Source organism: Adiantum capillus-veneris, chromosome 2 (assembly GCF_014529385.1).
Source record: "Adiantum capillus-veneris isolate H3 chromosome 2, ASM1452938v2, whole genome shotgun sequence".
Lineage (NCBI taxonomy): Eukaryota > Viridiplantae > Streptophyta > Polypodiopsida > Polypodiales > Pteridaceae > Adiantum > Adiantum capillus-veneris.
In genome coordinates, this window is record NC_140932.1 from 66,272,702 (window position 1) to 66,289,540 (window position 16,839).

At 42.4% G+C, this 16,839-nt stretch overlaps 1 protein-coding gene across 1 annotated transcript; it reads left to right on the forward strand.

Moving 5' to 3' along the window:
* Positions 1–12,718: 12,718 nt before the first annotated feature.
* LOC147462906 (uncharacterized) lies at positions 12,719–14,800 on the forward strand. The gene has a single exon (XM_086527740.1). It carries the CDS (start codon positions 12,744–12,746, stop codon positions 13,929–13,931), a length of 1,188 nt encoding a protein of 395 aa, XP_086383866.1. The 5' UTR covers positions 12,719–12,743; the 3' UTR covers positions 13,932–14,800.
* The last annotated feature ends 2,039 nt before the right edge of the window (positions 14,801–16,839 follow it).

Sequence of the window (16,839 nt, forward strand, 5' to 3'; positions counted from 1 at the left end):
TGTGTGAGAGAGAGAGAGAGAGAGAGAGAGAGAGAGAAGAAATAAAAATTATTGCGTTGCCCTATAGGGTGTAAGCCTGTTGTCGCGTTTCCCTATAGGGTGTAAGACCTGATACCTTCGTGCGAAGTTTGAAGCCGACGAAGCTACCTCGACAAAAGATCTTGAAGATGAAAGATAAGTTTGGTTTCACTTGTTGTAAAGAAATATTTCCAATATTCATAATTACACAATAAATTCACATTGTCTCGTGCTCCTCTACTTTCTCTCTCTTTTGAAGTAAGGGCAACATTCTCTTTCTCTTTTGTTGAATGGTGAAGTGATCATGTTTTTGGATAATCATTGGTGAGATCTGACAATGAAACTGCATTGCACATTTCTTGGCAGCAGATTTTCGTAGCACATCTCCAGCCATAGTTCTTTGTTGGTGAGCTTGGGTTGGGGGTTTGCCTTTTTGTTTTTGCTTGGTTTTTCTTGTCTGGTCCTGCTCCATGGCCCAGGCATAGAAAAATATCTATCACTAATAATAAAAGAGTCCTCAAAATAGAGTGACGTGAGACGTAAGATTGACGGCCACAATATGAATAGCAAAACGCTAAATTTACTCGAAAAGGTTGACACCAAAATGAGATGGCATCTATGTTTGGGAATGCTTTGGAGTCTGAAGATGGAAAAGTGAAGAGCTCATCTTTAGACAACGAGATATTGTCTATAGGCTAAAATTAGTTGGAAGAGTCACAAACAAAGTTTGAGAGAGTGTGTTTGATGAACCTAAACTTTCTAGTGGTCTTCAGTTTTGCAGACATGTGAAGTAGGTTTTACATCTATTATGAGTTGGTTAGTTTTGATTTTTTCTAGTACTTGTTTATGAATAAAGAACAAGATCCTCTTTGTATATTTCTGGTTTGGTGTCTCTAAGAACAAATGTATGTGAATGCACTAGTCTTTATCTTCATGCAATTTTGATGAGAATGTCTTATATTTACATTCATACAATGTGTCGTAGAAAGGGTACACTTTTTGTTGTAATAACAAAAATTGGTGTTGTTTTTGTGGTCATCATGGCTAAGGGAGTGCACTATATAAGCATGTTAGTATAGCACATGAGTTCAACAAGCGGGATTTTCTATTCTTAAAATTATAACAAATCTAACAACGATACATTAACAAGAGACTTTTTTAAACCAAGTTTGGAAAACAACCCGTTAATTTTTAAACAAAGAGGGTTCAATCTATTCATGTCAATATTTTAACAGAGGGGTTTTTTGAGTACCATGAGAACGCACATTATATAGGGGGATTCTTAATAGTGGACCTTTGGAGCGTCCTAACAACTACAAGCTTGTCTCCTCTATGTCAATGACCGTTTGAGTTATTATCTTGCCACGGTTATGCCATGTTTTAACCTCCTCTTTTAGTGTTCTGTGATTGTTTTTGGATTGAAGGAACTATCCATGCCATAATTTTCTCTGTGTGTGTGTAGTTCAGTAAGTCATGGCTGATTTTTAACGGATGAAGTTGGTGTTTATTCATGATGAAGTAAAGCTCTTCTTGTTCAAGCCTTGTGTGAAAATGCCTGACAGGCTACCTCAATTTGTTTTTGTTATCTACAATCTATTCCATATCTAGTTTATTTGTCCACAATTAGCTCCAATTACTAACCAAACTTATAATACTTTGTTGATTTTGATTAGTTGTAATGAAGACAATCCTCTCTCTCTCTCTCTCTCTCTCTCTCTCTCTCTCTCTCTCTCTCTCTCTCCCCCCCCCTCCCCCCCCCCCCCCCCCCCCCCCCCCCCCCCCCCCCCCCTCCTCTCTCCCTCTCTTGTATATTAAGCGTATCAGCAAAACAAATTGTTACAAGTGTACATATAATACCTTTCCATAGTAGCACAAGAAATTATTGTTGTCAATTTGCACCCTTATAGAAACAAATGAAACCCCCACATATATGTATTAAGATACTTCATGTGGGAATTGGTGTAAGGTTTGTGGGCTTTGTCTTAGAGTCACCTTGGAGCATGTCCCTAATCTACTCGGGATCCTAGGTGGCATGTATATCATTGTTAAAATAGGCCTTGGTCATAGTCTACTCCATGTGGAGAATTTTTGGAGCATAATATCACATGGAGGAGTCATGTAGGCATGAATTAAACCCGCTAAATATGGAAATTTAAGTTTGGCTCTTAGAATAGGTTGTTCCAAGTTGTCATGCATGAGGTAAGCAGATGCTACCTCCCTAGTGCTATATAAGCACCTTTTTTGTACTCATTTTCCATTAATGTGAATGCAACGCTCTTCTATCCATCCTAAACATAACATATGGTATGAGAGCTCGCAAGGTGATTAACATCTCTTAACCACTCTCTTTGATCCTCCCTTCTCTAATAAGCACTCTAATCAACTTTAACTACCAAGCATTGGGCATGTTCTTAGACTTGATTCCTTGGGCCACAACCCTTCTTGGCTAACTCGAATTGATTAGTCTGTGTGTGGGTTATTTGCATGGCTTCTCTTCATCTTGCATTGGCTTGGAATTAGGAGCTATACTTGGCATTGAGAGCTACACACCTTGGTGAAATAAGTTTGGTAGCTACACACAAATTTGGAGCACCCTCGTCCTTTTCTATCCCCAAATCCATTGACTTTTGAAGCTTCTATCATCCCTAATCTAATCACAATTAATATTGTGTGTCTCTTGGCCTCATCCGAAGCTTTCAAAGGCATATTTCCAAGCTTGAGTTGGCCTATCCATGATCAAGTTCTCCATGGATTAAAATTTCAATTTTTCAAGCCTTATCTCTCTGGGTTTTCTAGAGATTTGAAGCACAAAGAGACTCTGTGTGTGTGTGTGTGTGTGTGTGTTGTGTGTGTGTGTGTGGGCATGCTTGTCCATTAGGAAGTGAATGGGGTATAGGAGGGCCTCTTTACTTGGCAGTTTAAGGGAATTCTTAAAGCTTAAGCCAAGTTAAACTAAGCCTAAAAGAGAGGGCAAAAAGGCCTATGCTGAGATTTCCAAAAGAGAGGGGGGTAAATGAATTTTCAAACATCCTTTTCCCACCCCTCTTCTCTCTCTAGTATATAAAAAACTCTCTCTCACTTAGAACTCATTAAAAGAGACACTTTTTAGGCCCCCCTGCGAGAAAAGCAGATTTTTTTACATTCTCTCATTGCATTCTCTCTCTAAAACGTGAGCCAACTCTCTCTCTCTCTCTCTCTCTTTCTCATATCACTTCCTCTTCCAATCATTAAGGAACATTCTTGGCTGTCTCTTTCTGAAAAAGTGCAGATCCTCCAAGGTTGCATATCTGTCCTCTCTCCCACTCTCTCTTCCTTTACTCTCTCTCTCTCTCTCTCTCTCTCTCTCTCCCCCCCCCCCTCCCCCCCTCGTGCTTCTTCCTCTCCAGCTTCAGTTGAGTGCAATTGAAAACAATGAAAGGAAAGCAAGAAAACATCTCTGTGCTGCCTATTTTTCATTGCAAGAGAAGTACGTGAAAGACATTCATCAAGTCAGAGAGGAAGCCAATGAGAAGACAAAGCAACTTAATGACGAGATGTCAAAGCTTATTACAAAGGCGGAGCATCAAAAAATGGAGCAAGAGCGTCGCCTAGACAATTATGTTCAGCTACGACACACTGCACGTAATATGCACTGGCGAATCGATCATCTCACACACATTCCATTGTTCTATCACATTCGCAAGCGGAAGAGACATGCGATGTCTATGCTATCTTCAAGTGGTGGAGCTCGAAAGAAACATATCCGTCAAACTCGGTAGGAATACAAATGCAAGCTTCTAATTTCATACATTTTTTGTAGGTTGCTGTAATATTATTTCAATATATAGGAACTTGGCTCGGACGATGATGGGAATTGAGTCCAATGTTGAAACAATCGGACATACTCTGCTACAGCATATCATCAAACCAAAGGAGTTGGTGGAGCTATTGGATGATACATCCAATGCTGGCATTGCTAAAGTTTTGCACCAGAAGTATTTCAGTGAGCTGAAGAACATTGTTTCACCTCAGGAGATGATGGAGGCGTGTGATAGCGCAAGAATAAGTTTCAAGGCCTACGAAGCTGTGTATAGGCTTGTCACACTAGGTCACAGAGAAAAAGGTTTGTTTAGGTTGTTTTCAATGCCTTAGCGTTGCAAAAAGGTGTGCCAATAATGATGTTGCAAGCTTGTTGGGTGGATTTCAATATGTGGAGGATGTCCTGCCACTAGAAGAGAACAAATATTTTCGTTATACAACGAGTTCAATAATGTCTATGTTGACTTGTTGCAGCTCCAGGAGTCAATGATCAGATTTTATGGGTTGACATAGGAAGAATGTGATGGCAAAGTTATATTTGTGATCAAGCGTGATGAGTGCCAGATTGTCAAAGGTCAACGGCTCGAAAGGGTAAGCGTTAGGCTTATGAACAGAGCCTTGGTGGGCATTGATGTTGAGCTAAATGCCAACAAGAAGGAAAACACCTGTTTAGGTGTTCAATCCGAGAAGAATATTTGGTGGATGGTAGCTTTTCATCTCCCGCATGAGACACATGAGTCTCTCAAATGGTATTTTAATCACACCCCATTTGTTGACGTCATTCGGCAACAACAAGAAGGAAAACGATTGTAGGTTTCAGGTTTGGGTACGTTCCAAGTGAAGTGGCATTTGGCAGGAGACTTGAAAACTCTCAAGTGTACGTTAGGATGCAAGCAAGGTGCAATGACCCTCTTTCCATGCATTTGTTGCTCCCACAGTTAAGTCTCATTAGGAACTGAGGGCAAGGGTAAGGGTAAGGGTGGCAAAGCTACAGTCAACTCTTCGAAAGTTAAGGGTAAGGGTAAGGGTGGCAAAGCTGCATTCAATTCTGCGAAAGGTGTGACCACTACACAAATAATGGGTAAAGCACTCCAGCAATGGTTTCAAGGTATCCTTAGTTGTAACCAGAGTATACCCCCTAATCGAGACATGGATGATCCAAATTGGGATACTATTCTACCAATTCCTCTGATAAATGTGCATGTGTACACTCTTCATGCCCGTCTTCGAATTCTTGACAAGGTGCTGATGCTCCATATTAATTATGCTTGGAATATGGAGCCTGCAGAAAGAAGGGAAGAGTGTATCAGAGAACTTGAATCTATTCTATCAAGCATTGGCCTGCATGGCGGTGCAGTAGAGCTATCAAAGGATAGGAAGGCATCTGGAAGTACACAAGATCGTCTTAATAAAATATGTATGGGTGGTAGTAAAGCTAGGCATATGCTTTCAGACTATTCTAACTCTCAAAGTCCCAGCGAGTTTCAATTGTGGAAAAAGGTGTGTGACATTACCACCTACAGAGGTAACGAAGAGCCCTAGGAATTTAGCACGCTCGTGTGTGGCAGTTTGTAGGTAAAATTTTTTGTTTGCTTGAAAAGGCAAATCTAGCTTCTGCTGAGATATCCACTTTAAAGTTTGTAATCAATAGTTTCATGGTGCAAATGGTGGATGCCTGGGGGGAGACACACATAACACATTACATGGTGGGTTGAACACTTTGTCTTTGGAATAAAAAAAATCAGTGTTTGAACGTCTAAAGGTTTATAATTTTTTTAGCATATTCTTTTTGCTCATAGCTCAGTTTTTCTGGACACATTCGGCTCATTGGGCCTCCGGAGTAGCCAAGGAATGGAGCGCTCACAATATCAAGAAAAAACAGTGTATTTTGAAAAGACAAGGCATGGAGGTGGGAGGAAAAAGAGCAATGCCCTGCATGAAATGTTCAATTGGTTCTACAGAGTTTTAGCGGGAACAGAAAGGAAGAAGACTAGAGTGCAAAGAAGCTTGAAATGAAGAATAGAGAAAGTGGTTAGCGTGAGGCGACCGCAATCATATCATGCTTCTAGTGCAAAAGATCGATTTTGACGTGGTTGGTGACAAGGCAATGAAATGGCAGACATTGAGTGGAAAATCAATAAATTATTGACACTAATCATTCCCATATTGAGCATATATTATAATGCCACATGATTTGTCGCTCCAATCAATGGTTTTATGTAACAAATTTTGACAATTTTGGATTTTTAATGGTATTATTGAGTTTTTAAGTTTTTTTTTATAAATAGTACTTTATAAGTCAAAGCTCACAACTTGAAGTCCATTTCTTGTTTGCACATTGTAGAAGATCCACTCGAGCACAAATGCACATGCACTCACATCTTGCACCACATGGACGATTCACACGAGCAGGCTGACACTACGCACAACAATACCACCACAACCACTCACACCATAGAAATTTGCATCCAGAACCCCATGAAAAATCCATGGCTTCAAATCCACATCCCCAACCACAAGTGGATAACCTAGTACCCTAGCCTGCTCGAAACACCCAAGAGCCTCCTCAACCATCAAATCCAAATGATCAAAGCAACATGCAACACATATTTGGAGGTCTCTACGATTTAACCCATGCCACTCGCACACCTCTTCTAGATCCCCCACCGATTTCACCTCTTTGTAGAGCAATGCAAGAAACAGAAGAGGAATATCGAGGTCCGCTTCAAAATCCACTGCCATCGCCTCCTGCCACAACCACTGGTGCTCAGGCCACCCCACATACTACGCCGCAAAAGTTTCCATCGCAAATCAAAGAAAGAGTAATCAAGGTAATACCAGATGACCCGGTATCTAAAGCAAAAGAGGCCAAGAGGAGGAAAAGACAAAGGGAGAGGGAAACGAAAGAGGCAGCTGAAAAGGAAGCCCTTAGAGTACAAGAAGAGCAGAGAAGACAGAGAGATCAAGAGAAAAGGAAGAGAGCTGAGGCCGAGAGAGCTCATTTGGCCAACTTACAAGCACGAGCAGAGGCAGAGAAGAAGGCGACACAAGATAGAGCTCAAGCCACCCGACAAGCAAAGGCTGGGAGCTCAAAGCCTTCAAAAATCCCTCAAAGAGCCAAGCAATGTGCAAAAAGAAAAAGGGACAAGGTGACACCAAAAGAGCAGCAAACCCAAGCGGAGAGGAGGAAAAAATACAAAGATGATCCTGCTCAATGGGCTAGGCAGGCGGCTCCTCCTCCACCACCACCAACAACACCGAAAAAGCGGAGATGGAGGCCCTACGTGAGATCAAGAAATACCAAAAGAGCGAGTGGCCTTCTCCTGGGTGGTGAGAGAGATGATAGATGAATATAGTGATTCCGTTACAAGAATACAACGCGCACCTTTATTGGCCTTATAGGATGCCGCCAAAGACATTTTGGTGCAGCTTTTTCAAGATGGCGTCTCTTGTATGGCGCATGCAAAGCGTGTAACTTTAAAAAATATGGATTTAGCCTTAGCACTAAATTTAAGAAATGAAGGATGCCTTCATAAGATGTAGTTTATCCCATGTACTCTCTCTTCATGAGATTTGTAATCTTTCTCTATAATATCAATTGGCGAATTTCTACCATTCCGAGCAATTGTTCAATTTTAATTTGTACATTGTCTTTTATACGTATTTGAATTGTTGGATATGTTAAATTTAAGTTCACCACCATGGATCCATTTTCGCCCGTCGAGGCACACACGTGCACAAAACCTCAAACATGCAGCCACCGGGCGGTCGGGGGAGCTTCTTGGAGATAATTTTGTGAAACGGGGCGACGGGGGGGGCGTACGGGGTCAAGAAGGGCATGTGACGCATCGACGGCGCCGGGTGGGGTTGGATGGTGCAAAAAAAGCCCCCTGGCCGCCTGGTGGGTTCATGTTTGAGGTTCTCTGCACGTGTATGCCTTGACGGGCAAAAATGGAAATTATTGAATAATATGAATAATAAAACAAGTACTGGATGGTGACAAAAATCATTATTAAAAACATTTATTCTTTATTGATTCGAATATTACATCATGGTCGATTGGTTTTTCTACGAATTACATCTTTGGGTAATGGGCGAATGGCTGACTTGACACCAAGGGATTTTACAATTTCCTCTAGGTTTTTCAACCCTTGACCTAGACTCAAGGTGCAATGGGAGAGGACCGAGCCTGGGTGTTTGCCTGTAAAGGCATACAATGCTGCCTCTCGGTCCACCAATATACATTTGTGAGAAATTAAGGTGAGAGAATATTCAGCAAGTATGCCACTTAATGCTTTACACTTTAGCAGCTCTGCAGAACCATTCTTGGAGAACTGTGTGTGAGCAGCTCTAACAATCGATGGCCCCAGATGGCTTAGGTAGTGCCAAAGAGAACTGTCTCTACCCGTGGAGACGTTCCGCAAACTCGAGTATGCATTGCAAACTTATCAACATGATAAGCCGTCTGCAAAGCATTTTAATTGATATTAACACTTGTAGTAAGGCATACTAGAAATTCTACCAGGTTTAGATTTTTTTACCTCAGTTTCTTCATCCCTCTCTTCAAGATTTTTCTTTGTAAGATCGATGTTAGATCGATCATCTCTACCAATTGCAATCAGTGGTTTGTGTGGATGAAATGCGCTGTCTGGTACGCTTTCGTAGAAAGAGGCACATTATTTTATTTCCACTAGTGTACTTGCTACTGTTTGCACCAACTGTTGTTCGTTTTCACTGGGGAGGAAAGAGAGGCTTGCTGGGAGATCTTGTTCTTCGAAATCATTTTAAAAATTGACTTTCTCTTCCTTCCCACTGGGATCCTTCATGCCTGCATAGATAGCAGGAACTGCAAGTGACTCATCTTCTATGAGTCCTAATGTTTTGCCAATGTCATCAAGGAAGAGAAACTGATGATCATCCACCACCACTGATGAAAGTGAGAATTTGGAGGTCCGGGATCTCTTCCAACACCTCATCTCCCTCTTCTCAGCGGCGCTGGGATCTTGCATGAGTAGGAGTGCCATAGATGCTTTGGCCTGCTCATCTATCTCTTCGATAACTTCATTTGATTCCTCCACAATGGTCACAGGAGGTCTTTGGTTGACCTTTTCCTTTGATTTTCCCTTGTCCATGCCCTCAAGCACAAGTAATGCCAGAACCATGTCCCATGAAATAAATTGGGTGCCTATGCACCCCATGCCCAAATCCATGAGATCATCCTCATCCTCTATCTTGAAGTCTTGTTCCGTGAGGCCTTTAATAAACCTCAACAAGCGAAATTGGAAGTTTTTATCAGTCGCATAGAGATGCTTCAAGAAATCCACTGGCAACCATGGCATATTGGATCCCTCAAAGATTATGGTATATTCCTCCATGTGTTGCGCCATGTAGTCAAGAAAGCTTTTGAATGCCTTTGCATGAAGGTTGGTAGCGGCCTGCATGTCAATTGTCCCCTCGAACACACTGAGTAGTTCACAGTGCTCGATCTGCAAGTCCTACCTTTTCTAATTGTGTGAGAAGTGCATCAGTAGACGTTGCCATGGGTTCGTTCGCAAAGAAGATGTGAAGAGATCTTAGAGCTAGAGTTTTGTGAATGTGAGAAATGAAGTTTAAAAACTAGAAAGTCACTTATATACCCAAAGTCACTTTTTAAAAGCACTTAAATTAATGTCAAAACAACTTAAAACTTTAATTTTAAACAAACTCACGCGACAAAGCATTAAAAGACACCAACATTGAGATTTGTGCTCCACAACAAATAAATTGTATGTTTCAATCGAAAACTTGAATAAGCTGAGAATAAACAAGTATGCATATAAATGAGATTCAAAACACCGTATGTATTAATGTGGACAAAAATCCATGTCAGTTACAAGCTTTTACAAAAATACATCACGGAAACGGAATGTTCTCACACAGAAAGCTCTTCTCTTTCCTGGAGCGAACAATCTTTTCATTGATTACAAAGAGATATTTCTTGGGCAAGGTACATCTAAGATTAAGATACTCGCGAAGGTGACTAAGATGCCAGTCATTGTTCACTGTAATGTGGTGCACTACATCGTCATGGAGATGTATTTGCAGGTCAACTAATTCTCTAGCAGCAACCTCAGAGTCTAGTGCCTCCCATTCTCCCATCGTCAGATTCCATCTTCTATAGGGAAGGACCATCGACAAGCTTTTGCTTCGCAGTATGGTATCTGAACACCACCTTGTCAGCAACTACAGAGCACTTGATTCTATCTCCCTGGTGGTTAACCACCTTAGTCTCCCACCCAGCTGCAAGAAACCTGTTGATTGCACTTCCCCCTTTGCAAGTCCACATTGTTGGTGTCCTATGAACACTCTGAAGTCAAAATATAAACGCAAACACATGAAGAGACATAAATCATGTTACCGTGGCTTTATGGGAACCATAGGTGCACTTCATTGTTGCTTGCACATCCACCTCGATTCTCCTTTTGGTTGCTGCGATCAAGGCAATGTCTGGCTTAGGCCATTTCAAACTCTGCAAGGTTGGCGAGTGAACCAGAGATAGATTACCATATCCATTTCGCCTAGGTGTGACATAAGTATGATTATAAAGAAAAATGTCACGTGAGGCAAGCTCAGAGTACTGACAACCAGCGTAGAGCAATTTGCCAAGCTCAGTGTGGATGGCCTCAAAAGTTCCAATGAAGGACTCTATTGGCTCCCACTCCACAAAATCGGATGGAAAACATATGTAAACATGAACAAGAAGCAATGAAAATCTTACAGTTATCAAAAGCAACACACAAGTCAGAAATACTAAATAGATAACCGAAAAACTTGCAAGAGGAGTAAAAATTACAATTTGCAGGAAACCTCGATGGAGCCACTACTGTCTCTAGCTTCACTTGTGAAGCAACATACACATGTTGCACCTCCGCAAGCCTCTTGTCGTCTTGTGTTTGCTTGAACTCCACAATTCTTCCCTTCCAATGGTGTGCTCGAGAAGCCATGTGTCTCCTTGAGACCTTGTGTGCACCTCTTGAGTTGGGCTGCATTGTCACCCACATCATTCGTTTTAACTCCATCGTCACCCAATATCCATTGTCATCTTGTACATTGCTGCATGAAATGGAGTCAATGACACTCTTAGGTTGTCAAGTACCTGATGATGCCATGGGAAATAGTGGCACAACCTGCACACAAACACTTATGATTAGATATCATGTTCTCAGCTGTATAAAGAGCAAGAACCTTGATGGTACACAAAGGTGAAGGATGCCACTTACTGCTATACTACTCCATTTGCTTGTTGACTTAATGTTGCGAATCTTGAGAGGGAAGTAGATCCTCTCTAGAGAGCTTAATGGAGAAGGAGCAAGAAACCTGTTCAGGAAAGAAAGAGGGATGATGTAGCAGAAGGATATGCTATATACTTCAGCTTTAGCTAGAGGTATTTAGTGAAGCCCATGGAGTAATGGAGAACTTCAGTTTGAGGAGAATGCAGTAAGCTTGAGGAGGGAAAGGAGGTTCAAAATTCTACTATAGAGCTTTTGGGAGGGAAAACTGAAAGGAAGGAAAGAGAAACAAGGTGAAGTGAAGAGAAGTGAGAGATGGTACAGTAGAGAGAGAGGGAGGGAATGATCAACACGTTTTTGGAGGGGACCCCTTTTAGGAGAGAGGGGTGGAGAAACTGGCAGCCAATAGAGTGAAAATGATTGATTTTTACTCAATATTTAGAGAAAAGTTCATTTTTTGAATTTATAAGAGATTTTCTCTTTGTCTTTTATAAAAGAGTACAAGTTTAACCACTTACTTTTAGGCCCTGCCATACCCACCATTTCAGTCCACATGGCATCCGCCCATTTGCCCCTTCCATAATCTCCTTTTTAATCCCATGGAAAATAAAGAGGCCCCCTTGGACTCCATTCCCTTCCTAATGCCAAGCATTAAATTCTCAAAAGCTTTTGTTTATCTGCCCAAAATCATTTTTCCAGTCCGAGGCACACGTGGGAATCTCATACATATAGGGTATTGACTGTTTTAAGGGTGCAAGGGGCCAACGAAGGAGGTGTCCACACACCAAGTCAACAAATGGTTGCCCATTTGATGTCGATGCCCCCCCCCCCCCAATTCCTTCCTTCTTGATTTTGAAGGCTTCGATGCCTTTCGGAGGCACTTTTACCCTTCAATAAAGGGGAAAACTAATCCTCCCTTAAAAGAAAATATTCTAGTATGTCTGGACCATTTCAGAAAAAGGGTGAATTGGGTGGAATTCAAATGAAACTTGTCCCTGGGAAGAAGTGGACTCAATCGACATGCTCGAGTCTTTTGTTGTCTCTTTCTCTTGCTCACAAGTGGCTAGCATGTCACTGCTCTCTCTCTCTCTCTCTCTCTCTCTCTCTCTCGGGCAACTAGGTTATCTCTGTATGTGTGTGTGTGTGTCACTTACGACTCTCTCTCTCTCTCTCTCTCTCTCTCTCTCTCTCTCTCTCTCTCTGGTTGGTGTCGAACACGACGGTGTTGGGTTTGTGGACGCAAGCCGGGGTTTTAGGGAGAGCAAAGCAGAGGGAGGGACGAGTGGGGCCTCGCGATGTGTGTGCGCAGGCCAATCTGCTGGCAGAGAGAGGGCGAGCTAGCGGGAGGACGTCAGGGAGGAGCACGTGGGGGAGAGAGGGATCTCGATAGGGTATAAGAGGTTGTTGGGGTTTTTCTTTTTAGTATGCAGTCTAATTTTTACCTAAATATAGCGTAATGCTTTACCCGGATTAATTGAAGGATTAAGGGTCACCTTTAAAAATGCCGTGTCCTGACGCTACATTTTGTTTTAAGTATCCTACCTAGTTGGTGAACCCGATTTTGTTGACATGCTTAATTTACAGTCGAGCGCCCGCGTGTATCGAGGAGTTGTGACTGTTAGCGTGCGGCAAACAGTAGTGCAGGGGGTGGAAGCGAGGATGGACGACGAGATATACTTACCGCATCACGTGCTAGAGGCGGAGGTTGTGCCGCGACTGCCTAACCTTGAGGCGTTGTGGCGGGCGGGAGGGACAAGCAGGGCATGGAGAGAGGTGGTGAAAAACGTGGTGCTAGCCCGCTGTCCGGTGCCGAGGCCTATCTCCAGGGCGTTCGAGCCGCCGGATCGACCCTTTCTGATGTGCTTTGCGGAAGAGGGTGGCTACCCTCTGGTGCGGGCGCGCCGATGGTTGCCATTTGGCGCGGACCGGCCGGTCCTCCCCTCCGTTAGCGACGACATCGTACATGAGCAGATCAGCAAAATCTGGCGGCCCCTCCCGCACGTCTTTCCCTTCACTTGCGTGGCCGACTTCGCGCCAGTGGCCGCCCGCAACCGCATCCTCTACATGACCGCGCATCAGCCCGAACACCTGGCCCTCTGGCACCCCCTCCAGCCCACCGCCGAATGGCACTTCCCCCTTCCGGGCCCCATCGGCCGTTCCCGCGCCAATCCCGCCGCCTTTGTGAATGGGAAGCTCGTCCTCGGCATTCCACACCCTACAGAACCCACCTTGGACGCCCTTTTCATTTGTGACTCACCGCAGACAGACGGTGCGTCTTGGAGGCTCCACAGCTACGTGCTGCCACCGCTTTACTTCATGAGCAACTCCTTTACGGAGCTGCAAGGCGTGCTCTACTGCTTGATGGCCGTCTATCCGGCCGGCTGGCGCCACCACCCGTCGGCCATGATGGGGGTCAGCGTGCTGCCGACCGAAAGAAGTGCCATCTACCCCATTCCACCACTGCCTCCACTGCCGCTAGAGGGCAATGTTCTTCCGATTCTGGCCGCTTGCAACAACACGCTCTTCTACCTGCAGCACGAGGCCGCTGCTTTTCGAATTTCGATTTACAGGTTCGATCCTCGACATACTGGAGACATCATTGGCCAGCCGCCTTTCCCCGCTTGGCAACTCCACATCCGCTTGAACATGCAAGGCCCCGACCCCGACTGGTCTTTCAAATCTGGGTTCCAAGTCGCCGCCATTGGCCCTTTCCTCTGCTTCCGCCTTTCCTCCAATGACCACTTCATCGCTTACGATGTCCGGACAGATAATGGTTTTGTTGGCCTCTACCAACCCGACGTTCCCACGTTTGGACTCCTTGCATGGGACCCTATGAACTACTCTTGAAAAATGGGAACCTAAGCATGCTCGACACACAAGAGAACATTATAACATCGTCCAACAATCTCAAAGACCAAATCACCTGATCTATTTTACACATTGAGAGAGAGAGAGAGCGGAAGAAGAAGAAGAAGAAGAGGAGGAGGAGAGTCATTTTACCATTGTAGGAACAATCCCAAGAAGCCTTAAAGGTCTACCTGATGAGTCTTGAACTCAAGACCTATCACTCAAGAGGGAAACCACATAACCAATACCATACTTGGATGATAGAAAGGAACACTCTAGGAAAGGAGATCCTAATTGAAAACAAAATACAAAGGAAAATAAACTCTTAAAATGGAAAAAAAGAGTTAACAAATCCCAAAGATTTTCTTTGGTTTTCAATTTCTTGAAGGAAATTTCCCTACAGGGATCCATTTACATATGATAAAATAAAAACGAGAATTAGTACTTTCTTTACGTGGAGGAGAAGAAAGTATAGTGTTGATTACCTATGTCATGACAAATTGAATGCTCAGACACAAGTTTAATAAATGCTCCATTTATAAACCAAGAAGTTGTTTCCAATAATCTTGTAACCAAGAACATATAAGAGCCACTAGAATTTATCTTCAATGGTTGTTATAAAAACTGCTATCAAATTTGAACTCCGATTCAGACAAGGCCAAAAAAAAATTTGTATACCAAAAAACCCACTACAATGCACTAGTAATACATAGTTCTTAAGTTTGTGAGTTATGGGGTACACCTTAAGGAACATTTGTAACTCATTATCACTATTTCACTTGAAAGATTCATTTTATGCAGTCACATATGTGTCTCTATGTGTCTAATGTCTATGTGATCCACTTTATTGTGTTGATATGTTTTATATAGATTTTTTGGTCATTTAAGCATGCAAAAAGTACCATAGATCATGTTAGTGGGTTGATTTTTTTTTGTAATCGATCACACAGCTTGTTCTACTGCTATAAATGGTATCATGTTAATTGAATGTCCCATTAGAAAGAGAATGGGATACAGGAGAGCCTCTTTATTTGGCAGCTTAAGGAAATGCCTAAAACTTAATCAAGCTTTTATCAGAGGCTAGAATGGTGGGGTAAACAAAAGAAACATGCTTATATAAATGCCTTGCTTTTTTCTTGAAGAGTATATGTAGATTTTACTAGATCTGGTTGGAGTTACTCTCCCCCCGAAAGTACTTTAATTTCAATTTTCAAATATTAAAAGTTTCCTTCTTTTATTCCCTCGTTGTCTTCTGTCTCTTCTTCTTTCTCCCCCTCCAAAATTTTCCAAGCTCTCTTTCTCTCCCGTTAGCACAACTAAAAAGTGCAGATCTGCAATCTTTGTCTCCACTCTCTCTCTCTCTCTCTCTCTCTCTCTCTCTCTCTCTCTCTCTCTCTAAATTGCCTTGACATCCTCTCTTCTCTCCTATTCTCATGCTAGGGCACCTTTTTGCAAAGTAGCCTATTACACATAGTTTTAGCTCTATAACATGTCCTTAGATTTGCAACCTCTTCCTCCATAGCTACAACATTACCTTCTAGATCTGCAACCTCTTTCTCTATATCCACAATCTCTCCTTCTAGTTTTGCAATCTCTTTCTCCATAGCTATAACCTCTCCTTCTATATCTGCAACCTCTTTCTCCATAGCTCCAACATCTCCTTCTAGATCAACAACCTCTTTTTCCATAGATCCCACATCTCCTTCGTGCTAGATTTGCAATCTCTTTCTCCATAGCTCCAACATCTCCTTTTAGATCTTCTACCTCTTTCTCCATAGCCCCAACATCTCCTTCTAGATCAACAACCTCTTTCTCCATAGATCCAACATCTCTTGATAGATTTGCACTCTCTTTTTCCATAGCTCCAACATCCCCTTCCTTGAACAAGGTCGCCTACCCCAGCTTCACTCTCTTCCCAAGCTTGCATCTCTTTCGAGTTCTATAACCTCTTTCTTGATGTGCAACATCAACTTCCAACTCTAGCTCCCTATCACTTTTGAGATCTCTTTCCACAATTGTTGTAACATCTCCTTCCTTACTTTATCTGTGTGTGTGTGTGTGTGTGTGTGTGTGTGAGAGAGAGAGAGAGAGAGAGAGAGAGAGAGAGAGAGAGAGAGAGAGAGAGAGAGAGAGAGAGAGAGAGAGAGAGAGAGATTACTATGCACTATGCAAGTAATTTCTAGCAAGATTTTGCTTGTACCAAAGGATTACAATGGAGTAGATAGAGTCTACTTTACATTGTGTAGAGATCTTCTTTACATGGTGCCAATGGAGTAGAGATCTACTTTGCATAGTGCCAATGGAGTAGAGATCTACTCTACATGGTGCCAATATGGTGGAATGCAAGGGGTGTATATAAGTCTTATCATGGGTCACATATTTTCAATGGTGGGAGAGTATCCTTGTGTAAGTGCCAGTTCTTTGCAAAATGTGTGTGGTTAGTGTCTTTTTCCCATTAATAAATTATTGGAACTTTTCTCTTTTGAAATTAGAAGGATCATTTATTAATAATGTCTTCTCTTAGCAGATTCTATAAATTCAATAACATTGGAAACTAGTACTAGTATCCAAAAGAGGCATTTGTAAGCTGATAATCAATGGCATGGAAAATTTGACTCCAATGAATTTCATCAATGTAGGCCACAAGTATGGATTGTCCTACTCTTGAAAGAGGTAAAAAGTGTTGAATGTTCATATTGCAATATGGATTTAAAAGTCTCACACTGCTGCTTTTAGATTTTGATACTATGCATCTTTGTGTTCATGTTTGATTTGTAGAAGGTGTATTGAAAAAGTCAATAACACAGAGTTTCATGGGCATTATGTCTGCAGTATTTGAATGATAAAGCCCTAGGGAGATATAATCGATCACAAAGTGGCTGTTGTAGACCAAGAACCAACCTAACCA